Source organism: Oxyura jamaicensis, chromosome 1 (assembly GCF_011077185.1).
Source record: "Oxyura jamaicensis isolate SHBP4307 breed ruddy duck chromosome 1, BPBGC_Ojam_1.0, whole genome shotgun sequence".
Taxonomy (NCBI): domain Eukaryota; kingdom Metazoa; phylum Chordata; class Aves; order Anseriformes; family Anatidae; genus Oxyura; species Oxyura jamaicensis.
The window spans coordinates 108,526,137-108,554,115 of record NC_048893.1 but is presented as its reverse complement, the minus strand read 5'-3'; the positions used below and the strand labels follow the sequence as shown (position 1 = coordinate 108,554,115).

Below are 27,979 nucleotides of genomic sequence, written 5' to 3'. Positions count from 1 at the left end.
GGCGGCGGCGGTGGCGGTGGCGGTGGAGGCGGCCCCGGTCTGCTGCCGCTGCCGCCCGGCTGCGTGCCCCTCGCCCTGCCCGGCAGCCCCGCCGCCTTCGCCTGCGCCGCGGGCTACGGCGCGGCCCTCGGCTTGGGGCTGGGCTTGATGGCGGCCGACCGGGCGGGCCTGGGGGTGCCCCCGCCGCCTTCCCCGCTGCCCCCGCCGCCGGCTCCTCAGCAAGGCAACGGGCTGCCGGCCGCCGGGCGCCACAAGGAGAAGAAGCGGCCGCGGGAGAGCAAGGAGGTGCCGCGGGCCAGCCTGCTCAGCTTCCAGGACGAGGAGGAGGGTGAGGCGGCGGGGGGCTGCCCGCCCCGGCCCTGCGCCCCCGACACGTTTTGTTTCGTGGCCCGGTGTGGGGGCTGGCGGGGGGCTGCGGCACCCGGTGTGAGGCAGGGGGAGCAGGGGCTGCGAGGCACCGGGGGCTAGGCCCGGGCTCATCAGCCCCTGCCACCCCGAGCCTGTGGTGCTGAGGGAGGGGTGTCTTTGCTGAGCTTCTCTGTCGGGTGTATCTTCCCCTGGTGTGGCCGGTGGTAAAGGTTGGATCCAGCAAAGCCCCTGCGAGGGTTTTGTGGAAGAGTTGCTTCATCTAGGAGTCCGCAAGGATTATTAGATTAACCCCCGTGAACAGTCAGAAAAGTGGCTGAATGGTTTCTGGGCTTCAGCTTTTGGCAAAATAGCTGTTTTTGTGCACTGTTTTGCCCAATAATTCTAGATTCCAGCAGGTACCGCACTTGTGAATTGGTGTGTTCACACTCAGATAATCTGATTATGGGTAGCAGTTACTGTATATTAAAAATAATGAAAAGTACTCCTCAAAGTCCCGAGTATATTCCATGCCAGAAGTTCAGGATGAATAGGAGCGTTCTTTTGATATCTATTGTCAGCAGGACAGTTAGTATGCGTTTTGAGCCCTCTTTGAAGGAATTTCCAGTGATGGCTGGAACTTGGGTTGTAAGACTGTGACAGAAATCCTGAAAACATGGATTAACAGCATTTATTTGTGAGGAAAAACTGTGGATTTCCTACGTGAATCTGTAGTGTTTGTTGTTGGTTTATTTTTGATGCACTTTAGTTCTTCAACTTACTGCATACCTTGTGGTAGGTTGTAGTTCTGCAGGCCTTTAAACTGGTAGAACAACAAAACACGGTTGTTCCCATACCCATTAGTCATATTGGCATGTGTATGTGTGAGGCTATGAAAAGGGTGATTACCCAAAGTGTTGGGATTCCTTGTTTTCTTCCAAATTCGTGGTCACAGTGAAGGATCAGTTGTTTAAAAACAAAAAACAAACCCAAAGATTAATACAGTCACATAAACGCAGGTTATGTTTGTACACTTTGGTGTAACTTCTGCCTTGCTTTCCTCTGACTGTGCTGTGAGCAGGATGTACCTGAAAATGACCCCCAAAAACCACGGAAGAAAGTCCCTGTGAAAGGATATGCAATGCCATGTTACAACAGTGCAACTGTATAGTTGGGTGAAATTATGTTCTAGCAGCACTTCCCAAGTTCTAGGTACAAAATTAAGAAATCTAACAGTAAGTAAACTTTTTGGTGGATCTAACGTAGTGTCTTCCAACTTCTCTTTTAAAGAAACTGAAGAAGTTTTCAAAGTGAAGAAATCAAGTTACAGCAAAAAGATTGTAAAGCAATTGAAGAAAGAATACAAAGAAGATCTTGAAAAATCAAAAGTTAGAACAGAGGTCAATTCTCCGACAGATGGTAATTGCAAAACTAACAGTAACTTCTGTAATGGCAAAGGTTTAAGTATTGTAAATACAAATGGCTTGTTTTCAAGGTGAATTCTCTGTCTTTTTAGAGAATTCAGCATTTAGAACTGATGTAGAACATGCATTAAATGTGTCCATTTGAACCTTGCAAATGCTGGTCTGAAGCTGGTAGAATTCTTTGAATCTTTGTCATGTGGAAATGAATGCCAAAGGATGAAGCTTCTCAGATAGCTACTTACGCAGTTGTCAGTAGACCTCAGTAGTTTCTGTATTTCAGCTCTATTTATGTCAGATTAGTTTCTTCCTACATCTGGTGCTTATCTGACAGGATGTCCTTGTAATGCAGCTTCTCAAGAAGGAAAATCATGGGGCGAGCAGAGTGGTGTTTTTTGTTATTAAGTAAATTATCCAACAGCTGCGTGTTTCACGCAGCTTGGACCTTAGAGCAGGGTTGGTGATCAGGATGATAGGATGAAAGTGTTGGAGCAGAAGGATCTTTTAACAATACACAGTCCTCCAGAGCTTGGAACAGAGCTTGGGATTTCAGTTACGTTGTACTTCTGATGTTGGTTATCGGGAAGCTCATGGGTAAAGTGTATTGATTCCTTTTTTTTCTGCCGGTTGGTTTGTGTAGACTAATAATAACCTGCAGCCCCATGTCTACAAGGGATAGGCTTAAGATCTAAAAATGGCAATGATAGAGCTGAAACTTAAGAGAGTCAAACGTGATACGACACAGAAATTTGCCGTCTTTCAATCACAAAACTCTTTTAACTTTTAGTTAGTCTTTTAAAAATCTTTAAAAGGACTTTTTCTGCATTTTAAAAACGCACAAATAAGTAATGGTATGAGGGGTGAGTAGGAACAGAAATTAAGATTTCTGTGTCTAATGTTCAATTCACCTGTGGCAAGCCAGATCTTCATTGTCGCTTCTGTCACTAAGGCTCTGTAAAGATTTGCACTTTGCACATGGCTAGTGTATGCTTATTTTCTGTTTGTTTTGTATCTGTAATTGGCTTTGTTATACTGCAGGGGCTGATACCAAATCAGCTGTCTGGATTCTCTAAACAAATGCTGATGTCCAAAAATTCCAATGTATGCAGTGTAGACTGGATTTAATGTGTGTTTTTATGCTGCCTGTATCTGTATATGGCCCACATAACGCAGGTTAATGTTGCACCTCAACACAGGAGGAAAGTGAAACAGTTCTTTTGAAATCATCTGTTCTTGTAGAAAGATTTGGCGCAACATGGGCAATGCTTTCTAATTACTCACACGAGACTGTGTGAAGGTTGTACGTATGAATCTAATTATCGAGTTCCCTCACTTTTTTAATACTTGGCAATATGTGGAATATGTAGAACATAGTTGTGGTTTCTGCTTTGTAACATTTAATTTTTAGAGGGTATCAGTGACAAAATCACAATTAAAAAGACATATTTTGCTAGATTCCAAGTAATAAAATTACCATTTAGCATCTTCATTTGTTTTTCATTTTAGATTGTTAGACCTTAAAAAAAAGTGCCTCCAAGTGACCTTTACAAAAGAGTAAAATGTGGGCTTTGTTGTCTTAACAGTCGAACCACCACCAGAAAAGACAGGACAGATTAAGGATATAGGTCAAGAAGATGGGACTGCAAACAGTGAACACGGTGAAGAAGAAATGGAAGTTGAAAGTGAGAAGGAAGAAGAAAAACCAAAAGCTGGTGGGGCTTTTTCAAGTGCTCTATCTTCACTGAATGTTCTCCGCCCAGGTTGGTTATTGTAATACAGCTGATATATTAACAGATGCTTTAGCCAGCATTTGCAGCAGACTAAAAAGTATTTGAGAGATTAGGAAATATTTTTCAGCAGTATATCTGGCATCTGAGGATTCAAGAGAATGCAGTTTTCTGAGGATGTTCAATTTTTTTGAGAAAGTGTTTTTGAAAGTACTTGGCTAATCGATAGCAGATCCACATGGTGGCCAGCTCCCCAAATAGAAGGTCCATCTGCATGCTCTGGGTCCTGGTTGATTCCCAAATGACTTTTCCTTTAGGGGCAATTGCAAAAAGGTGCGATATGTTCATTATTGCATCTGTAAAGGTACTGCTAGCTTGAATAAAATATTTCAAGTGTAAAGAGAATCTGAACTTCAACATTTTGCGCATGACTAGGCAAAGCAATGTTAAAAAGTTATTGATGTTTCAAAATTGATTTGTGGGGGCAATTCTTTGTAATGTATAAGTAAGTTGCATTAATTTAGTGCTAGTGAAGTTAGTTTTTCCTTCTTAGATGTGTTATTTTTTACTTTCCTTTCAGTTGTACAATCTTTTCTCATTAGCTTTGTTATTCCTATTTGATGTCCTTTGATCTCAGAGCTACCACCACTTGTTGAAATGGTTGAGGATTTTTGGTCTCCAGAAGTACAAAGAGTTAGGGGCAATATCAGGACAAGATATGACATAACTAGGAGCCTCATTTTCTTCCTGGTGCAGCAGTCAGGTTCTGTAAAAGGCTTCTTCTTCTGTAAAGAAGCAGGGCGAGGGAGGTGGTTCTCCCCCTCTGCTCTGCTCTTCTGAGACCCAGTCTGGAGCTCTGCATTCAGTTCTGGGGCCCCAGCAGAAGGACATAGACCTGTTAGAACGAGTCCAGAGGAGGGCCATGAGAATGATCAAGGGGCTGGAGCACCCCTGCTGTGAAGACAGGCTGAGGGAGCTGGGGTTGTTCAGCCTGGAGAGGAGAAGGCTCCAGGGAGACCTTTCAGTGGCCTTCCAGTACCTAAAGGGTCCTACAAGAAAGCAGCAGAGGGAGGGACTCTTTGTCAGGGAGTGCAGTGATAGGACAAGAGGGGTAATGGCTTTAAACTAAAAGAGAGCAGACTTAGATTAGATACAAAGAAGAAATTATTTCTTATGAGGGTGGTGAGGCGCTGGCACAGGTTGCCCAGAGAAGCTGTGGATGCCCCATCCCTGGAAGTGTTTGAGGCCAGATTGGATGGGATTGTGAGCAACCTGGTCTGGTGGGAGGTGTCCCTGCCCATGGCAGTGGGGTAGGAACTACATGACCTTTAAGGTCCTCTCCAACCCAAACTATTCCGTGATTCTAGGAATATATCCCAGAGGGACATGAGGCTTCTGCCCTTACGGTGTGTCAGCTAATGGAAGCAGAGCCAGATCTTTTGGGAGAGATTCCATATTTAAGAGTTACTGGTCTGAGTAATAAATTTTGCATATGTAGCTTTTAAATTTCTTGCAAATGTTTCTGTGAGTATGGATTTTTTTCCTCTCACTTTTTTTTGCCGTTTGCCAAGATGTTTTGATAGGGTGGCAGAGATGAGTAATAAGGAGTCGCAATGCCTGTTTTATTGCAGCAGTTGTTTTAACAGTGTAAACGTCTATCTCTAGGAGAAATTCCAGATGCTGCTTTTATTCATGCTGCTAGAAAAAAGCGTCAAATGGCTCGTGAACTTGGAGACTTTACCCCCGTTGACAGTGAACCAGGTAAAGGCCGCCTTGTTCGAGAAGATGAAAATGATGCCAGTGATGATGAAGATGATGACGAGAAGAGGAGGATAGTTTTTACAGTGAAGGAAAAATCCCAAAGGCAAAAGATTGCTGAGGAAATAGGTAAAACCTTTTTAGAGAGACAGCTGATATTATTTGCACTGTTTTTTACTGCAAGTGCCCCCTTTCAACATTTTTACACGTTTTTTGAACAGGCATAAATCTGGAGTTATATTTCTCTTTTAAGAAGAAGTACTGCATAATGGAATCTGTGTATACAATTTTGTGCACATACTATCTTCCTTTGGTTAGAAGCACACAGCTCTGTTTAATCTGGTAGAAACTTACACTGAGGAACAATTAATGTTGTTCCTGTACTTTTTAGGAAGTATATAGTTGTCAAAAGAAAAACATCAGTTCTTCAATATAGGATTCTGATTCCTGGCAAACAGGTGAAATAATCTTCTGGAGAAGGAAAATTAGTAAGGTAATAGGTTTATATTATTGGAGGGCTTTATCAACAGTTAATTGCAAACTTACCCATTGGATTTTTGAAATGGAAACTCTGTGATAATGATTTACAGATTAGCATTCTTAATTCCTTGTGAAGAAAAAGGGAAAATGCACTGAGATACTCCCACCGAAGTGTGGTCTTTTAGGCTTTAGAACTCATGGCCCTTACTATGAATACGTGATCTTCTTTTTGTTACCTGTCTGTTTTATTCCTCTTCAGGTATTGAGGGAAGTGATGATGAAGCACTGGTGGCAGGGGAACAAGATGAAGAACTCAGTAGATGGGAGCAAGAACAGATACGGAAAGGAATCAACATACCTCAGGCATGTATTTCATTTGAGTTCTTTCTGGTTTGTTTCTGCAACACTGGCTAAATCCATTACAAACTCAGGGAGTTTACAGAAGGCTGTTTTGTCTGAGAATATTAGTATGTAACTTCTGATACTCTTTAGAAAGAAGTGAAAGGTCAGATTTTAAATATCTAGTGGTATCCGTTTGTTTAGTCTTTGTTCTTGGTAAATGCTGATCGTGTAAACAGCATTTATTAGTGGCGTCAAATAGAATGAGAATAGTGATGCTTTGAAGAGACCTCTGTTCTTACTTACCAGTGGATTTTTTTTAGTCTGTGTAAACAGTATGTGCTTCACTGCTGTTTACGTGTCTTCTGTTGTGACATAAGCAGAGTTGGAATTGGTAGCAGGTTGTGCCATATGTTGTCTGTACAGTCACAGTGAATTGTCACTCAGTTGAAGATAATAGTGTTTTTAAAACAAAAATATTTCAGCAAAATCAAAACTGAACGCTGATTCTAATAGATGCTCTTAGCAAAACTAGTGCAATCCCAAATACTTGGTTGTTGTAGGAGTTGTAGGCTGGTTAGAATTGTCATTTAGTAGCTTTCTGTAAGCATAAATATTAGAACAATAATGATACGAAGACTGTCCATTTAAGAAGGTGCTTCTGAGAATTTTTCTTCCACCTTAGATGCTGGAAGTTCTATGCTCAAATCCACTTGAAAATTACATTTGCATGTTTCTGTCTACATTTTGCACTTTGAAAGCTTTGAGATGTGAAACAAAGCTTCTCCCTTCTTTAACACAGTACAATCATGTCTTCTTCCTCTAGGTTCAACCAAGTCAGCCTGCTGAAGTGAATAATCTGTACTACCAGAACACTTACCAGACGTTGTCTTATGGTTCGTCATATGGCATTCCATACACTTACGCTACGTATGGATCATCAGAAACCAAGTCTCAAAAAACAGATAATACAGTTCCTTTCAAAACACCCAGTAATGAGATGGCTCCTATTACTATTGATTTGGTAAAGAAACAGCTTAAAGACAGGTAGGACAGACCATCTTTTTAGACTTAAAGACCTGTCCCCTAGCTTTCTGTTCCTCAGGCGCCTTTTAGTCTTGGTGAGCAAACACAGAGTTTCATCGCTGGAAAAGTACTGACTGGCACATCCATTAAAAAAAAAAGGCAAACAAAAAAGCTCAAAGTGAAGATGACATTGACACTTTGTTCGAAAAACTCCTTGGATTGCTTCTCTGGAAGTGAAGCTTTAAATATGTGACCATTGATCTTGTTGAAGACAGGTCTGAGTTTCATCTTCTGGACACTACACAGTCTTATAGGCAAGAATTGAAAGGGTAGTGAGGTGTTCAGCTTGTCAAGTTGCAGTCTTTTAAACAGTAAATAAAATTTTTACCCTTCAGTAGATAAAGAATTTAAATTTTAGTGTAAACGTAGATTTTTATTTTCTGGTTTAAACATTGTGATCTGCTTGTCAGGTACGCAGAATGTCCTACTCAATGAACAAGCCAATTGCAGTCAGAAATCATTAGTTATGAACAACTTGGCACTCCACACGTCTGCAGTATTGGTTTGTATGCCCAGAGTAGTGTTACAAACTCTGATAGTCAATCAAGTTAGTAGACAAAGGCAACTTGCCTTATAGGAACTATAGTTCCTACGTATACTTTTTTTTTTCTTTGTTGTTCCATAAAATACCTTTCCCTCCCAGTTTTCCTGTAGGGCTGGCCTTGCAGTTATCTGAGTGCTACATCTCCTTGTAAAAATTGGCAGGAGTTGGCAGTACAATGCACTCACTGTGTAGTCTAGAAAATTAATATAAATCATTAGTCTTGCTGTTTATGTAGAGAGGGGAGAAAGTGACAAGTGAAAGTTAAAGGATGTCTCTTTACAGTATTTCCATATATATACTTGGTACTTGCACTGTCTAATATCACAACAGCCTGAAATATATAGACTTTTGGATGTAAATTTGTTATTTATCCATTGCCCCTCAGGTTGGACTCTATGAAAGAATTGCACAAAGCTAATCGGCAGCAATATGAGAAACATCAGCAAAGCCGAGAGGACTCTACCAAGGCAATTGAAAGATTAGAAGGGTCTTCTGGGGGTATTGGTGAACAGTATAAGTTTTTGCAAGAAATGCGAGGGTATGTCCAAGACTTGCTTGAGTGTTTCAGTGAAAAGGTAAGGATGCAAAAACATTCATCTTTTTTCCAAAAAAAAAAAAAAAAAAAAAAGGACTCTTAGTACATGCCAAACACATCTCTGTTTTTTCCAAAAGTCCCCTGAGAACATACTCTCCTAAAGGTTTGGTTATTCAAATGTTGAAGAGATAGCATGATGAAAAGTTAAGGTTGTTATCAAAGACCATTATTTCACAGTATAACAGATTAGTGACTCCAGTTAAGATAAAAACATTTTTAGATTCTCTGTCTTTTTAAATTTATGGCATTTCAAGGTTACTCAGATGCCATTTTTGTTAACCTGATGCTCAACACATGCAGAAATAATGACGGAATTACCACATTGCTAGCTCTTTAAATGCTTTATCAACACAATATGAAAATTGTATTTTGTGCTATTATAAACTTCCTCCTGTCAGGCAGTTTCACGTGTTTGGTAGCATTCCAGTGTCTGAAGGAGTTAAAATCAGTGTAGCAGTCTGAAAACATCCAATCTTTATTTTTTTTAAAAAAAACAACTTATATAGTATGATACTCTTGTATATTTCTAACTTGAGAATTTAATTTTTTTACCCTGTTTTATTTATGCTATATTTAGTTTTTTTAGACTAAGAGAAGCTCCTCAATACGTACGTGTGTATTTATACATGCGTATGCACACATACAGGAGCTGTAAAATTCACTTAGCAGTGCTCAGGCTATTTCTTTGTTATCTTCTTATTACCTGAGTGGTTAAAGCTGCTGCTTAGCTATCTTTTTAGGCATGAAAGGAATATAGAAGCATTCTGGTTGCTAATCAGTTAGACAGTATTTGTTCGGCATTTAGTTGTTTTCAGAGATTCCTGTCTTCAATCCTGTAAACTGGAGAATAACTATGAGTTATGAACAAGCCCAAGGAAGTGTGGACCAGTTAATTCATCCAGCTAACATAATTTATTTTTTTTATGAAAAGCGTTGTTCTCTGAAGAACAGGAAAAAACAGGAAAGTGTATTGTTAACTAATAGTGTAACAATTTCAGTTGAGTTTGTCGAAGGGAATTGACTTATCTAGCTATACTAGGAAATAAATCAATTCCAGCTGTGATAAAGCAAACTAGCTGCTGATAGTTTAACGAACAGGCTTGTTAAAGTTGCTTTCTTATAATGTATCTTTGTTTTCCTGGTCTTCTAAAGATCCTATACCTGGATCCCCTACCCCTGACTTTCCCAAAATACCCCATGTGCCAGTCCCTTGAACTTTTAAGGTGTTACTTTCCATCTCATGATTCTCAAGTCAGTTTCTGTTTTCAGTTAGAGGTTTCTGTATGTACAGTGAGTTGCAAAATTAGGATGTGACCCGGTCAGTTTAACAGAGGCATATGACATTAATTGTGATGTCCTATGTATTTCTCTGTTCTTTGGCCAAATAATCTGTTTCAGAATTCAGTGCATTCAGCATGACAAAATTACTGTGAAATTCAGAGTAGCCCACAGGACATCGCAACTTTTTTTTAAAGGGTTGGGAGGAGGGAACAAAATAAAGTAATAAAATGACTATCAGTTTTTATTTCAGTGAAATAATGAAATGCAGCAGGAAGATAGATTCCATTTTTTTGAGTGTAGGCATAAATTGCCTTCAGCTTTTTTGTAGCAGCTGTGGCCCTGGCTACTTCATATTTAAAACAAGTGAATGTATGTGTGTTTACGTTGTATAATGAATATAGTTATTATGATTATAACATCTAAAAGCCAAGAAAGTGTGTATATATGTAATACTGTGGATGTGTCTGTATATATGCATATAAATATATACACGTGTGTGTATATATACATATATATGAGCACATATCCCAAATTTGTATAAAACCAGGGCTCCCTATCCTTCCAAACATGATGCTCTGATGCTTTCTCTTGATTGTATTAGGACTAGTCAGGATTATTAGTCAAATTCACATTGTTATTGGTCTGAATGAAAAAGTTGTTTGCTGAACGATCACAAATGAGTGCACAGTGTTCTTGTCCAGTGCCCTAGAATTTCTATGTATGTCCATTGACTTAGTTTTGGAGAACCAAAAATAATATCATAAGGTAGACCTTCGTCCTCCTACCACCTTATTTCTGCACCTGTACACCATGCTCGATCCTTTGTGACCCCCATCCAAACAAGACCATTTTGCCTGTATTCTGTTTTTGAAGAGGTGCTGAATATTACAGATGCTTTGCTCATTGGTATGGTGCAATGCAGAGTAGAATGAGGCAACTTCTATGAGAAATTCAGAAACAAGCAACAGAAGTGTCAAATCCTATATAATGGTGTTTTTTTTTTCCTCTTAAGTGATAAAAGTCAGTGAAATGGAAGATGCTTGCGTGACTAGTAGTTCCTTCACAAGTACTTATTGTCAAAATCATGCTTTCTGAGAAGGCTAGAAAGTGGTAAGGTGTCTTTACTTTTTGAACCTGAGAAAATACAAGGGGCACAGAAAGATCAAAATGTTATAAGCCTACCTTTGACAGCATGATTAGATGAGCTGTTACTTTACATGCAAAAGCAATTTATCAAAACACACCCTGTGTATCAGGAAAGGGGATTTTAGATTAAAATTATCCTTGTCTTCTAAATGTTCAGAGAGCTTCCCAGTTTTCTTCTCACGCAGTTCACAGTGAGTGTGGGGGGAAAAACAGTAAAATAAATAATCGTATTTAAGGTAATGACTAAACAAAGCAGTGAATGTATGAGAGCTCTAACTTTGTAGTAGTGAGTGAATCTGTCAGTCACTCATCAACCACAGCATTGATTATATAGGAGTAATGGCTTCTAAATTTCTTGCATTTTAAATGGGAAATATTTTAAGTGAATTCACATATTTGAATACATAACTTTTTTTATTATTATTTTATTTTTATTCTGAGGCAATTATAGAAAGAACCTGTAGGGATGCTTCCAAAACCTTTCATTTAGCTTTTCAGTTTTAGAATTCCCTTGACACACTTAAGGCAAGAAGCTCTGTTTTCCGTGGCAAACTGCAGTAAATCTATTTTTTGTTGTTGTTTTGTTCTTTATTACTTGGGTTTTTAAAACTGTCTTGAATTCAGAATTTAGATTTCCAACATTATTCCTTCCCCCCCTCGTTCACTCTGCTTTCTTTTCCCTAAAAGAGTTATATGTATGTTGAGTTCCTTTGATTTTGATCCCTGTAGACCAGTTTGTCATAAAGAGCTAAAATTTCTTTCATTTTAATGGTCCTCTGATGTGTGTGTCATTCTCAGCTGAAATGACCCTGCAGCTATAATCTCATAAGCTTAAATTTTACAGAAGAAGGTTTCTTTTTTTAATAGCTGCTGAGTCACATTCTAAATTACATCAGGAAACAATATCTGATTTTATCTGTTTTGGAAAAAAAAGTAATCCTGGATGGTAGGCAGCAATGAAATATCTGAGCTAAAAGGCTGGAAGACTATGGACTAAACATATGTCTTGGAGGTAAGGAGGATATGGCAGAAGTGTTCATATCAAAAGCAACTGACTCATGGGAGTTGCCTTTCCAAATTAGGAGATTGTTAAAAATTCTGTTTTATATTTGAATATTTATGATGGTCTAATTTTAACTAGTCCCAGGAAATGAAGTTCTGCAGAAGTAGGCAGTGAATCTGCTGTTTAATGTCAGGAAATTCCTAGCTGTTACCTATTTTTGCTGCTACTGAAATTCAGTCCACTTTTTTTTTTGTGGCAGGTCTGATCCAACTTGAGTCCGTATCTTTCAAAGATTATGCTTAATGCAGAACTCACACGCTTTGTATGGTTTTGATTTTAATGACAGGCTAGAATCACATTTTTACTGATTTGAGTTACCTGTTGGCATAATATGTTTCAGCAGAGTTTTACTGTATTTCAGTGATAATTCTGTATATGCTAGTAAAAGTTACACTTAAACAGTAACTGCTGCCTTTAGGAGGTTAGATTGATGCTTTGTTTTTGTGTTGTTTTTTTTTTTTTTTCATTACGTAGAGGCAGGTTCTTAACTAACTATAGAATACTACTACATTCTTTAAAGATAAAGTGGAAACAGGGAGGTCGGTGAATTGTAAGCATTGTAGCAATATTCAAGCACACTTAATAGAGAAAATAAGAGTACTTTAAATAACATTTCACACACTGGAATTACTGTCTTACTATGTAGTCTCATTCAGTCAACAGAAACAACTTTCAGAACACTTGCTATGGTTGAAAGCTGACAACATTGTTGAATGCATGCGTTTTCCTCAAGTTGAAATATTTACTGGTCTAAATGATACAAATGGTTAAAAGAAAACGGCTTGTGCTGCCAGAAGTGCAGTGACAGCGTTATGCTTCGGAATAGTATGGCACCCCAGAAAATTAAGCACCTGAAGAATTTGATATTACGTAGTGTGTTGTATTTTTACAGGTGCCTCTGATTAACGAACTTGAATCTGCAATGCACCAGCTGTACAAACAGCGAGCTTCCCGCCTTGTCCAAAGACGACAAGATGATATTAAAGATGAATCTTCGGAGTTTTCAAGCCATTCAAGTCAGTCCATCTTGAAGGTTTTTATTATTCATTAAACAACCTTGTTTACTTATTATGGCTAATATAAATGTAAATGTTTAAATGTATGAAACTGTCTTGAAGTTTATCCTTACTCTTGAGATAGGTAGAAGCAAGTTTAGATTAAAAGTTCTCTAATCCGTTTTGGTTTAAGCTCAGAGCCACTCTAACTGACTTCATTTCTCCTTTCTGTTGCTCTTAACTATATTTTCTCTTTCCTAGCACTTTAAATGTATGCATGGTGGCAGTGACAGTAGTGGTAGCATGTGACTCCAGACTTTCCTCTTATGTCAGGGCTTTTTTTGTTAAACATCCTTGAATCTGGAAATTTCCTGCAACACCTCCAGTTAACTCTGTACAAAGCCATGAAGCATTGGGTTAGAGCAGACTTCTATCTCATGCTCTATTTTATAGGTAGCATAAAGATTTCTACTCAGACACTTAACTGCTAAAGCTAAGAAACTGGAAGAGATTATTGCCATGGTTAAAAATCAGACTAATACAAAATGACTCTAAATGACTCTATGTGGATTACAGCTTAAAATTAGCCAGTTAGAATACCTGTTTACTGTGCATGTTGAGATGGGGGGTCCTCACTGAGCCGTTTTCTTGTGGTGATCACTTCAGTATGTAAAACTCTGCAAAGGTCCAAACATTAACTTGCATGAAAGCTCACATTCCTTGGAGGAGGTTTTAATCTGCATGTTAAATGGTGGTTAAAATACATCAATAGTAGTCATCTTTCCACTTTGAGGAGTGCCCCATTTTAAAAAATGTATCCTGTCTGTCCTATTGCTGACCTAAAGTCCTGTAGTACAAGTCACTTCCAATTCTGTCACAGTGTGCCCAGAGAAGAAATGTTGGTACCATTAGAACTCACTGAGTATGATAAAGCGTTAGGGCATCAGAGTTGGTCGTGTCTTTACAGAGTAGTCAGTGTCTGTATTGCTTTTAGGACTTTATTTGGAGCCCCAGGCATCACATGTAGGCCTTGCAGTTTTGTTATAAAGGTGCTGTGGTGAGAACTAGAAATCTAGTGTACTGTAAATGAATTTCCTAAAATAAACCTAGAATGGACTATTTTGGACTGTTTTTAGATGGTGGGTTGGTAGTAGTGGTCATTGTCAAGGTTAGGTTTTAAAGGGAGGTCTTAATGTAGTGTCGGGGGGGGTCTTGAGAATCAGCTTCACTGTGTCTTGAAATAGTTCAGTTCTGTCGCTCAGATTATCACAGAAACCAGCCTTTGATTTGATTTGTGTTGCGGACACGGACAATTTGCATTCCTTCATACGGTGTCAGAACACTAACGAGATATAAGTGACCTTAAATTTGTCTGCCCAGTTTTGTTTTACTTCATTGTGAAGACAAGTAGCTCAGATTTGAATAACATCCAAAAAAAAAAAAAAAAGAAAAAAAGAAAAAAAAAAAAGAACAAATGATTTCATCTGTATTTTAAGGCTCCTAGTAGTTCTGGTATGGAATTGTAATATGGACATAGATCATCACTGATATTTTTAATGATGGATAAGTAAATGGAGTTAGTTAGAATATGTAAATTTATGCCTGAAATTTGGGTAGGCTTTTGTTTAGATTTCAACGTTTGTATTTTAGTGGGTAAGTGAGCGCTGGCTAACACTCAATTCATTTCTAAAGATTTATCTGAAAAGAATGAACTGGAAGAATTCTTGGATCTGTCTGCTGGTTGCTGATCAGTTTCACTGCTTAGCTGTGCTATTTTCCATCATTGGGAACATCTTTAATGAATTGTGGCTTACAAGGAGCTGGGGGGGAGGATTTATTTTCCTGCTGATTTTGATGCATTTGAAACTTGAGGTGATGTCAAGAATATATGCATGGAGACTATGAGTAGAACTCTGGCACATCATATATTCTGACTCGGGTCACTCTTCTCTGCCTTCTGTTTTGTTCATTTTATTTTCAAAAGATACACGGTGGACATGTTTGTATAAGGAGAACTGTGTGCCTTGGAATATTCAGTTTAAGAAAAATATCTGTTAAAACCATTCACTTGTATATAGCTGTGTTCTGTGTGAGAGGGACAAGAGTGAAGTATGGTGAAAACAGTCTTCTGTTTGACATTTTAGTGGAGATTTTTCCAAAATCCATTACTTCCTCTTTTAACCTCTACACTTGTGGATTCAAGACGCCTGGGTGTATCTTACACTTTCTACTTCAAATTTCACTTAGTTTAAAGAAGGTACAGGGCTCTTGTGAGACAACCTATAACACATTATATAATCATAGTTAAATGTTTTAATTTTCATCAATGTAATTTTACAGATAAAGCACTGATGGCACCAAATCTTGATTCTTTTGGACGAGACAGAGTGCTCTATCAAGAACAAGTAAAGCGTCGGACTGCGGAAAGAGAAGCTAGAAGGTAGAGTACTGAGATTTCTTGGCCATCAGGAGTATTTCCTACTCACAGAATATTGTTATCCAGTGCGACATACTCGCTAACATAAACAGCAGTGTTTCTCCCTTTGAAGGGAAGAAAACACTTAAGGTAGTATGCTGGGGAGAGATGTTCCTAAATATCCCAACTTAGCATGCAAGCGTACAAAACAAGTGACCATTAGATGGTCATTAGATTGACCATCACAAGATGGTCACAAGATGACCATTATATTAGATTTAAAATTGATTTAAGGGAGTATAAGCCCGTTCAATATATATGTGTGTTCTGCTGGTTTCTCTTCCTTCCACTGCTTGAGGCAGCAACCCAGTGGGATGTTTGAGGTAATGACATGGTGGAAGTTCTTTTCAACCTGAATTTCCTCACGTTAAAAACTGTGACAGGCTTAGGCCACTATGTTCATTGTAGAAGGGGAGAAATAGAATCACTTGATTATGCTGCTGATCCTTTTCAGAGCTCGTCGTAGACAAGCAAGAGAGCAAACTGGGAAGATGGCAGATCACCTTGAAGGCCTTTCCAGTGATGATGAGGAAACTTCAACGGATATTACAAACTTCAATATGGAGCGAGGTTAGAAAAGCTACTGAAGCCTTGTGCAACCAAATATAGAAAATTTGGCCAAAAAAAAAAAGCTTGACACCAATGCAGCCCTATATATATATTTCAGCATATTTTGGAGAAAGTTTGAGAACTGTTCCTTACTAGATTATGAATGTGACCAACAAGGTCTCTTATGCCCATCTGTTTCGCGGTTTGCAGCTAAATAAATAGCCACAACCCTAGAGAGATGCTTTTTATTTATTTCAGACATTGTCTTGTTAGTGAGCAGTTAGTTCCTTCCAGTCTGCAACATGATTTATCATTCTCCAAAATCTGTTGAGAACTGTTTTGATGTTAATGAGTTACTTTGTTCTCTATGTAGAGTTCTAAAGACCTCAGTGCTTTCAAAACTTCTTTTGCTGATAAGAAGTATTTTCCCAAGTTTTGCATAAGTGTCTAGAAACACAATGACAAAGCTTTTGTAGGCTTTTTATTACTGCCTGGCAAACTTTGCAGGTGACAGAGAACAATGTTGACTGCAAACATTACAGAAAGTTTCTATGGTACTGACTGATTTGAAATTCCTCTGTAATTTTATAATTGATTTGCTCCAAGTAAATCTTATTATGCAGCTATGCATAACCCTAATCATACAATGAATGGGGTTGTAAGCTAAGCTAATGCCTATTAAGCAGTAGGAGAACTGTAAGAAACTTGAAATAAGAGAGCGTGTGGTGGAACAGTCAGCTTTTACAGCAGCAGTTAAAAGGCAAACAGAATACTAGAGGTTACCGTGAAACCAGTAGCAAAGTCGAACATTACTATAATAATCCTATTACCTTCTCACCTTGAAATGGAGTACAGTTATTACTCTTATGAAAGAGAATTTAATCAAAATAGATGAAACGTGGAAAAGCAAAGTGGTAGGGACCACATACATAGAATCATTTATATGCATATGAGAAGGGATGAAGCAGCTAGGAGAATGACGTTGACTTTTGATGTCGTAAGCACTAGGGGCATGAAGTGATCGAATAGGTTTAAAGTAAAGTCACTTTTGACAGAACATGTAATAAAAATGCTGAAGTTGTTGCTGTAGGTGGTTGTGGAGACCCAAAGTATAAACAGTTTAAAAAACAATCAAACTGTCTAGCAGTTGGGTCCATAAGAATTGCAAACAATCTCCATACCTTCACTTGCAGGCCAATTCACCAAACTTGTGGTGGTATGCAGGGAGCTCTGATTGAACAAAGCGCCTGTTTAGGATTGTTAGGTGCTGTAATTCACTTTGCTAAGTTAAATAATCGAGATTAATAACTCAGTGTTGTTGAATTGTCTTTTGTAACTCAGCACTCCTAACTGTACAGAAGACTTTTGTACAAGTTACATCAGCTTAAGCATGCATAGGATTTCTAAAGCTCATTCATATTGCTCACATGATAGGGGACCGAGGGATGTGCTTTGGACCTGCTAGCTTTATTTGTAGCATTTTTTCAGGATTCCAGTGTGAAAAGTAGTTGTATGACATAACCTAATTTTCTGTTGGCCCTCCCTCTACCTGCTGCATGTACTTGTTATTAGTTGTGTGAAAATAACTCCTGTAACAAAACATTTAAAACGGTGGCTGTAGCAGAAATGGCTGATTATTTCCAGGGTTTAGTTACATTTTAGAAGACATGAGAAAAAAATAATATATAGAGAAAAAGTTTTGGGCTGTTTAGAATACTAGTGCTGGAAATACAAAAAATGCAAGGAATGTTCTAAGAGATTGTAGTGGTTGTTCAGTGCCAACAGCCATGTTATGTCCAGCAGTTGTGTTGTTAGCCAGGTCCCACTCTGTCTGAAGTGCCAATTCAGTTGGCTTATCTCAGAGATGCCCTGTACTTACACTTCGATGAAGACAGTTGTAGAATAATTTGAGTTGGAAAGTGCCTGGAGATCAGCTGTTCCAAACTTTTGTGCAAAACAAGGCCAGCTTTGAAGTTGGGTCCACACTGTTCTCTTACCTTTGTGAAAACAGCTCAAATTATCGCTAGTCCAATAGCAGGTAGACTGAAAATCATTGTATGATATTCTTGAAGGAAGGATTAGACAGTATGCCAGAGTGCTTATGTTTTTGTTTTTGTTTTTAAACTTTGTATATTTGAGGCAAAAGTAATAAAACTTTTAAGGCTAATTTTTTTTGGTTATGTTGGTAGGAGTTGGCTTTTGACAGTCAACACTGAAGTTCCTCTTGAAAGAGGTTATTACAGGGAATAGTGATTAATGTTCTGCTATATTTTTCCTCCCTACCAGATCGTATACTGAAAGAATCCAGCAAAGTTTTTGAAGACGTTTTGGAAAGCTTTTATTCCATTGATTGTATTAAGTCACAGTTTGAAGCTTGGCGTTCAAAGTACTTTGCTTCTTACAAGGATGCCTATATTGGCCTCTGTTTACCAAAGCTGTTCAACCCTTTAATCAGACTTCAGCTGCTTATCTGGACTCCTTTGGAGGTAAGGTCCTGTGCAAGGCAATTTCCACATGAGCTTCTATAGTGTGGTTCTTTCATACATCTATAGAACAAAGTGAATTGAACCTTTGATGTGTGCTTCTCATAAAAGCATATTCTAGGCATGCAGCTTAAAATGGGCACCTCTCTTGGGGTGGAGTGCTTTCCTAGGAAGTTCCAGGACTACTGTCTTCTGTGTTCCCAGCAGGCCAGAGATGAATTCAGCACATGCCGGTACCTTCTCAGGGACCAGGAGGTCAAGCAGTGTATTAAATAATGCGTGTGGGTTTTAAAATATTTCAGAGAAAATTGTGGTTCTAGAGAAGGTGATTCTTTAGGAGAAGTGGAACCAAGAAGTGTGTTTTCAGTGGACTTGCAGTCTAAGTCCCTACATTATATATCTTTCTTTCTCTCACCTGTCCCTTCATACCCCGTAGAACTCTGGCTGGTAATTGTCTTCCATGTAGTACTCATCGCCCAGTAATTAGATAGGGAGCATGGGAAAAGCAGGACAGCACAATTGCAGCAGTGTCCCTGGCACATTGTCCAGCCTGTGTGTGTGTGCTGACATGAGTAGCCATCAGGACAAAGAGTTTAGGTAACTTTTGACTCCCATTGTTCTTCCTGGCAGTGAAAGCTCTTGGATTTCTGCAGCAGTCAAGTGCTTATTTTCACAGTACTGGTAGGAACTTGCTCTTTTCTGCCATGTTGGCTTTTACTGGGGAATGGGAGGTGAGTCAAGGTGCACAATGCGATTGCATAAGCTTGTTTAGTTAGGAAACTAGGCTAAGAAAGAAGATTGTCCTCTCCCCTTTCAAAATGTAGTTCATCTACAGCACCTTCTGCAGGTGTGTCAGCCTCTCTCTCAAATGACTGCATCTCTCCTTTCTTCAGAAATGTTTTTTTTAACTACTAAGAAGATGTTTGCAGACGGTGATCTTCTGTCTCCTCTGCTTTGATTGCAGAGAGATTCCTTCAGAGATCATTCAGAGTATTTACTTTGAATAAGTGGGAGAATCTATGAAAGGTGTCTTCATTAAATTTAAAACTGTTGTGAATTCTCCCTTCCTCTATACTAGTTTTGTGTGAGTTTCCAGGCTGGCAAAATGAAGCTTAAGTTAGTTGGAGACAAGGTATAGAATTCTCAAATCTCTTTTTTATTCTTGTGCCTTACTGTTCCTATTACATTAGGCATCTTGCTAAGTCTGAAAAATTACAAGGCATTCATGAAAAGAGATTTTCTTAATCCAGAAAACATCATTTTATAAAGCAGCACAAATGAATTGTACTTCTCACATTTTTACATTTTCTTTTTTTTTTTTCCCACCTCAGCTGTAATGAGAAATTTTTAATCTGTAGGGCAGCTGCTTCCCAAAAAAGCAGTCTGTCTTCCAGCATTTTCACTTTCATTTGATCTAGTGATTGTGTGGTTGTACAATGGATTAGTTCATTTGGCTGAGTTATGGAAAACTGACCGTGCTCTCCATCCTCTTTCAGGTTTTGGTTGGGTTGGGTTATCCATATACACTAATTTGTCTCATAATGCCATTAGTGGTGTCCAGGCAAAGAGGAAGAAAGTTTTCTTCACTTCTCGGGAATCAGGTTTGCCTTTGTTTCTGAAGGAGGTTAGCCAAAGCAGGAAGTGAAATAATTTGCCCGTTCTTACGCCAAATCAAGTTACTATTTGGTCATGAGGCACCATATATATATATATATATATATTTTTTTTTTCTTCCAGTAGGGAGGGGTACATGACATGTAGAGGAAAAAAGGACTACTTTTTCACATTTTTCTTGTGCTCAAATGCTGCTTACCCTGCTTGCTTAGAAAACTTAGTAACCTATTTTAAAGCAATTTTGTTATAGCTTTCATGTGTATTATACTTGCAGATGTATTTTTTTAATGTGTTGACTGCAGATCTCTGTTTAGCAATCTGACCTCTTCTCTGTTCATTTTATTAGGGCAAGTGCCGTGATTTTGAGACTATGTTGTGGTTTGAATCATTGCTGTTTTATGGCTGTGAAGAACAGGAGCAAGAAAAAGATGATGCCGATATTTCACTATTACCTACCATTGTAGAGAGAGTTGTTCTTCCAAAATTAACAGGTATAGTCTTGGAAAGAAAAAATGAAGGAGGGGGAGCACAGCTGGGGGTAAAGCAGCTAACTGGTGGTTGTTCATGCTTTTAGATTTTACTGTTTTGTAAATGTGTCCTATGTATCTTGAGTGTCTTAGAGCATGTGATGGAGTATTTGCAAAGTGGAGTAATTCTTTGATCTCTTACAGTGATTTCTGAAAATATATGGGATCCTTTTTCTACAACACAAACATCTAGAATGGTAGCAATTGTACAAAAACTAGTAGATGGATACCCTTCGGTGGTGAATGCAGAAAACAAAAATACACAAGTAAGTTGTTTGTTCATAAGTATCTGGGATAGGTTAAGGAATTTGAGTATATTTTTAATACACTATATTGGAAAACACAGCAAGTTTAATGAGGAACAAGATTTTTTTTCAATTTTTTGATCTGCTAGCTAGTTATGGAGAGATAAGTACGCTGATAGGTGAGGAGAAGGAATTCAATGAAATCTCCCCAAAATTAATGGTAGAGATAAAAAAAGGGGTAGCAAATGTATTATGACTTCTTGGTCTGCAATTTTGATTTAAGGATCAGCTAAAATAGTTACTTTTCTTTTTTAGATCTTTGTAGCCTTTGCAAATGTATTGCTTCATATTTGTGTTGTTTTGCTTGTCTTCTATGAACGTGAGAATTAATGTCAGGAGTTCAGATTCCATGCATAATGCAATGCCCGTGTTGCTTTTAGAATAGTGGGAGATCAGCCAAAGTGTGTGTGTTTAGGCAAGATAGCAGGTTAAAATTGACAAAAGCCCAGACTTCACTGTAGCTAATTGTGTAGTGAAGCTAAACGATACAGGAATTCTGTTGCGTTCAGTTTTTGTTGAAAATGCCAAGTTTTACCTCTAACCTTTACTATAGACTTCTCTAAGACTCTGCATGTGTGCTTAAGTATGCGTGCCTTTTACTGTTAGGGTCACATATGGTCTTTGTTGTTTTTAAAATCAATTTCTGAGTGGTTAACGAATAAGAGGTGCTTTGACAGCTTGCTAAGAAATATTAATTTGTTTCAGATGCTTTTAAAGGCGTTGTTGCTAAGAATGAGGAGAACACTAGACGATGATGTATTTATGCCCTTATATCCAAAAAAGTAAGTTTGCTTTCAACTACTAGACCTCTCTGTTGGCAAGTCAGTGACTGTCTTCTGTCTGTAGTTGATAGGATTTATACCTCTGTATGGTTCACTGGCTAGATACAAGCACAAACTAATTACAATGCTGTGAGGAATTGTGAAAAACAAAACAGAACTGGAATAAGAGAGTATTTAAAGAAATGAACTGTGTGTGGGAAGGACAAAGTCAGCAAACTACAGATAGAGGTGGTCTTGGTTACTCATTAAAGAAATCTCTTACTTTTCCAGCATCTTAGAAAACAAGAACTCTGGTCCATATTTGTTTTTCCAACGTCAGTTTTGGTCCTCTGTTAAGGTAAGTCAGTAAATACATCTGATAAATCTTTGCTGTAGTCAGTGTAGCAATGAAATCCCCTTCATTTTTGTGGAAAATGGTAGATACAAAATTGCCTTTTCTTTAGTTGAAAGAACTCTAGAGTAGTAATCTTAGCCTTTGATAGAACACTGTTCCCTCTTCAAAAGATTGCCAAGTGTGAAAGCATCTTTACTTAGGCATTGTGGGTTTACATGCTCAACAACCATTTTTTTTTTAATGTCATTTTACTTGTCAAACCATATGATTATTTTATTTTACTTAAGTGGTAATGAGAGTGTTTGGTTTATCTCCTTTTTTATAGTGTCAGAATTTTCATGAAAATAAATTGGATAAACAGTTTTCTAACCCCTTTTGGAAAACCTGTTGCTGTTCATAAAATATGAGAGCAGGTGTAATCTTGGTTTACTTGAAATGATAAAAGTGTGTGAAAGAAATGTCTCTGTGTGGAATGTGCAATACAGAGTTTTCAGAAGTCTAGGACGCTGTAACTGTTGTAGATTTTTTTCTTCACATTCTTTTATTAGAAATATTAACTCCCAGCTAAAGAGGAAAGTATGAGACATGGTGACTGAACTGTTAATCTATGTGGTCACGCAAACACATCTTTTGTCTGGAGTTTTTGATATAAATTATAGCAGTGAGGGAGGCCTTATCCTGAATGGGCTTGCAATCATGTCATTTACTTAAAATATTTGACACTGAATTCTGTTACTTTGAAGTAAAAGTCAATTTCTTAAATGCTGTCTAGAGCAAAAAGTGCATGAAGCCCATTTATTAAAATGCTGTTCTTAAGAGCGACACTGAAAATTTACTTAGGGTTTTTGTCTCACAAGACTGAAGTTGCTTGCTTCTGGCAATATTTGCTGGAGCCTGGGCAGTTTAGAACTATGCATGCTCTTATCACTGCTGTTTTAGAGAAGCAATAAAAATACCGCTCTCTTGCACTAGCAAGGCAGTTACAACGTCACAGAAGAGCAGAAATAGCAGCTGGGAGGCCAGTGCTCATTTAATATTTCTTGATGATCTGCCTCAGCAGTAAACTGCTGGCTGCATTCATCTGTACAAAGCTGGCAGCAGTTCTCCACAGGCCATATGCCACCAGGAATAACAGCTGTACAGTTGGCTTAGCCAGCACTTCCCTTCAGGCATTTTCTGCGTCTTTTGTTTCAGCCTGCCTTGGAAATAAGGGTATGCTGATAGCATGCCTGCAGATGTCATTGACAAGAGGCTGTGAATTTGCCCCTATATGGCATATGCTAGGTCTCACTTCACATCGACATCAAATTTTGAGAACAAGGTGTCTTGAAACTTAGTTTTTTCTCTGATTCCTCTGGAAAATTGAGATGATGATTGTTGTTGTACGGGAATTTGCAACACCTAAGCTAATGTTTTAATGGATTCTGGATACTTTTGGAGCTATCAGAAGGCATATTTCTCTTGCTTTACTTTAGCTATATTGCTGCATTTGATGAGTCTTTAGAGTATTTGACTAACTTTTCAGTTTCGTGACACTTTAAATAATTACCTTGCCTATATTGTGTTTTCAGTTATTAGGAAACTTTCTCCAGTGGTATGGAATCCTTTCAAACAAAACTCTCCAGGAGCTGTCAATAGATGGTCTGCTAAATAGATATATCCTTATGGCTTTTCAAAACTCTGAGTATGGAGATGACAGCATAAAGAAGGCTCAAAGTGTAAGTAATATCCAAAAAATAAATAAACAAATAAACTTGAGGTTACCTACGAAATCTTGACTTTGATATCTTCGTATCGTGATGTAAGTGAACCAAAGAAAGAACGTTCTCTGGCTCATACCTCTAGATAGCTCAGGTATAGTGTAGGTTTCAGTGCTTTTGTGGTTTTTTTTTTGGTTTTTGTTTGTTTCCTACTGTTTGGCTCAGCTGAGTCTTGTAACTGCAGTCTTACCTGGCAGACTTAATAACTCATGTTGGATAACTTTTACATTTTTGTTCTTTGTTTTTTAACTTTATTTTTCCTGTTTTGTTTAGGTAATTGCTTGCTTTCCTAAACAGTGGTTTGCTAATCTAAAAGGAGACAAGACTATTTCTCAGCTAGAAAACTTCTGTAGATACCTTGTTCATCTGGCTGATACAATTTATAGAAACAGCATTGGTTGCTCTGATGTAGAGAAAAGAAATGCAAGGTAACTTATTTTGAGTTAATCAGTTGCGATTCTTGTGCTTTGTGTTATTTGCTTGCAAACATATGTAAATATCTCGTTTCTCCTGAAAGTCTCATGAAACTTCTTTGAATTCAAACTTTGTTTTGTTGTGGGATAGTAGATGAGGAGATTTTAAAGGTGGTTGAAAACAGCACCTGCTGTTTCAATTAAACACTCAAAACGTTTTGCACTGCTGCTTTGTGTCCTTCACTCTGGCAGATTTTGTAGTTTCTAGTTCTGGCCGGCTCCACCTTTTAAACCTGTTGCAGATTCCTACATAATGGCTTCTAAATTACAAATCCTGCTTTTCTGTATGGCGCAAAAGTTCTGGCTTTGTTTACACAACCAACTAGATGAACCTGTTTTCCCCTTGATCAAAGAGTCATTTTACTTGTATCTGATAACCAGCATAATTAAAAGTTTGGATTAGATGCATGAATGCTACTGCTAGCCAAGTAACCCAACGTATTGGGTGGGTTATTTTAATGATAAACTTAAAAATCAAGTTGTTGCACTGATAAACAGGAACATAACAAGACTGGAAGAGTATTTATTCATGTGCTGCTGCGTGGGGAGAGGTTGCAGGGTCAATAGTTCAGTTGTTCCAGCAAACCTGCTTAAACTGAAACTTGGAATCCTTGCTGCTACCTTTATTAGTCACTCTTGATACCTGGAATTGCCTGAGCCATTGCTCAAGTTACTTTTTTTTTTTTCTGATTTATGTATGGCACTGAAATGTAGGAATTTCCCTTTAAGTGTAGCACATGAATTCTGGTTAGGAGCTTTTTCGTGTGTTAGCTTTTTTTTTTTTTTCCAGCTACCATATTGGTTATTGGCACTTTTCTGTATTTAGATTCACTTCTGTCTGTGACATATGAATCATCTCATTTTCAGAGAACACTGAGCTTTGTGCCACACTGGGTTGTACTTAATCTACTCCTTATCCTCTCCCAAATGATGCCTTAGAGCTTTGTGTCTGAAGTATGATGGCAATGACATGTACCAATTTAAATTTCCTCGTGATTCAAATTCAAAACAAACTCTACTCAATGAAATTTACTAAAATGAAAATGCCTAGCCTAACATGATATTGTAACTGAAACAAAAGAGTTGATAGAGAATCCAGTAGAGATTAGAAATGGGCTACCAAAAGAGAGTGAGCTTAAATTTGAAAGAGCTTTTTTCACCAGCTGAAATAATTTGGTAAAAATTAGTATTGGAATGTTGGAAGAGAAACACCTTACCAATCCTTTTTTTTTTCCCATAGTATATTCTAATTTTTTATTGTCTGGACTTCTGCTTTTTTTTTTCAACTTCTAACAGAACTGTTCACATTGTCTCCTTTAAGCACATAAAATAAGTCTGTTGCAGATATTTTACTTTCTGTAACCTAAGGATGTGATGTCTATTCACGTAAAACCTCGTACAATTGTTTGAAAGAAAAATTAATTAATCCCTCCTGACAGAGAAGTGTATCTTTTATCTATGTCTGTCGATAGTAGTTTTCCAGATGTTGGGTGCTTTTTTGCCAACCAGCTGGTTTAATTTTTAAGATGAATTTTGGACGTCTAGTGTTTTTCGTGGGATTTACTTAAACTTCATGTCCGTGTTCGTTGCATGATGCTAGGATTGCTTTTGACAGCTGCATAAAATACAGTTTTGTCAGGACTAGGATCAATCTATAATGCAGTTTGTTGGTGGCAAGCTTCATATACAGGTACCTGAAAGGAGGCTGTAGCGAGGTGGCGTTTGGTCTATTCTCCCACGTGCCTGGTGACAGGACAAGGGAGAATGGGCTAAAGTTGCGCCAGGGGAGGTTTAGGTTGGATATTAGGAAAAACTTCTTTACTGAACGGGTTGTTAGTCACTGGAATAGGCTGCCCAGGGAAGTGGTGGAGTCCCCATCCCTGGAGGTCTTTAAAAGACGTTTAGATGTAGAGCTTAGGGATGTGGTTTAGTGGAGGACTTGTTAGCGTTAGGTCAGAGGTTGGACTCGGTGATCTTGGAGGTCTCTTCCAACCTAGACTATTCTGTGAGTCTGTGATATCTTTTAAGGCATGCATTAAAATGTACTGTTTTTTTCCTGCTCTAACATTCTCCGTCCAGAGAGCTGTGACTCACTATGCAGTACCATAAGTAATCCAAGAGTTTTTCTTGAGAAATACTGCATCTAGTATTAAACCATGTATACGACTAATTCTTACTCTCTTCCTCTCTAACCCAACATAAAATTTCCAATCTTACTACAAGGGTGATAACAAACCTATTTTTTTATCAGACTAAGCAAGTGGCGATGATGTGAAGCTATCTGATTTGCTGTACAGTGTTACAACATGGTTGTTTGTTGAAATATTAACAATTCTAACATGATCATTCCATTCCTGCATTGACTTCCCCTTCCTCTTTTTTTTTTTTTAGGGAGCAAATAAAGCAGATCATAAAGCTTCTAGCAAGTATACGAGCGCTGGATCATGCTGTGACAGTTGCAAATGATCACAATGTAAAAGAGTTAAAAATTTTAATAGAAGGAAAATAGACTTTTCCGACATCTCATTATGAGCTTTAAAACCATTCCTGATGTGTAATTTATGTACATATGTAAAGTTTCTTAAACTGTAAAGTATTGATCTTTGTTTTAATACAAAGTGCATTCTTATATACAGCATCCTTAAAAAAAAATCTAAAGTTGACTTCTTTAGAAGCAAAAATGAAATCCCAAGATTGTCATCTTTCCAGAAATCAGACTTTAAGTAAAGTTTCTCAAAATCTTGTTTACAAAAAACACTTTATACCCATGATTAGTAGTCATCTACTCCTCCGTTAATTGTTCCATGGCTAACTGGAATGTGTATAATATACTAAGTGTAATGCAATATTATACATATATTTATACCACCATTTTCCTTTCACACTGGATATGGAGATCTTTTACTGTTGAAAAAAGTTTTTCATTTGCTAAAAACTACTTTTTTGAAAATAAAACGATCATATTATTGGTCAAAAGGCCTGGCAGAATATTAAAATACGTGTAAATTGTTTGGCCTAAATAGTAGAAAGACTTTGAGATGGAACCTGACCTTTAGAAAGCAGCTGTGCTTCACTCAGATTGGAATAACAAAAAAGTATTTACATTCAAATATGGAACTCTTAAGACTGTTCTTAGAAAGAAAATAGAAAGGAAAACCCAAATCAATGCCTTCCTTAATTCAAACAAGCAATGTAAACTTAAGATTATGGTGCAAGTTTACATGACAGTGTTTCATAATCCCCAAATACCTTACCTTTTCCAAGAAAAATAGTTCACCTGTGAACTCTGGACCCTCATTCCTTGTGCAAGGTGGTTAAGTTCACTGTTTGCATTTTTTTTTTTTTATGTAACTTCATACTGGGAACCTCTTTCTTCTGATTGGTATGGCTAAAGATGTAAAAACTAAATGAAGGTGAAGAAAAATTTATATCCTAGGATTTGAAGTGTTTGTATTGTAATAAATAGTCAAATGTTTCATTTCCTGCTAAATACCCTCTAAGAATACAGTCTTGGAAAACAAAGCATTTAATTGAGCTATAAATTAAAAATAAAACCCCTTAAATATATGATGATCTACATTGGAACACCAGTGATGTGATGTTGGGGTCCAAGGCACGTTAAGAGCTGTACTAGCCTTGGATTGAGAGCTGTTTCCCAGTGTGCCCTGCCTTTGGGGGGAATTGTAGCAATAAATTGGCATCCTGAACAACGTAAGAATCACTGTATTTTAAGCTTATGTCATGTGGTATAAATGAGTATATTAAAAACGTACAATTTGTAACATGCACACTTCATTGGACACTGAACAATTGTTTTTCTGAACTGTTGGGATTGATGGAGTACATTCAGAGTATCTGCTTTTAAAAAATGTTTCAATAAACTTGTCTGTCAAGGA

General features: G+C 37.9%; 1 protein-coding gene across 1 annotated transcript; it reads left to right on the top strand.

Moving 5' to 3' along the window:
* The first annotated feature begins 6 nt into the window (after window positions 1–6).
* On the top strand, window positions 7–27,979 carry PAXBP1 (PAX3 and PAX7 binding protein 1). Its single transcript, XM_035315643.1, has 18 exons — window positions 7–328; window positions 1,636–1,764; window positions 3,350–3,526; window positions 5,159–5,380; window positions 5,991–6,094; window positions 6,897–7,117; window positions 8,086–8,275; window positions 12,678–12,801; window positions 15,121–15,220; window positions 15,711–15,826; window positions 18,092–18,291; window positions 20,249–20,393; window positions 20,574–20,695; window positions 21,440–21,516; window positions 21,787–21,853; window positions 23,422–23,568; window positions 23,884–24,038; window positions 26,475–27,979. The coding sequence occupies exons 1-18, from the start codon at window positions 148–150 to the stop codon at window positions 26,590–26,592; spliced, it is 2,595 nt and encodes an 864-aa protein (XP_035171534.1). The 5' UTR covers window positions 7–147; the 3' UTR covers window positions 26,593–27,979.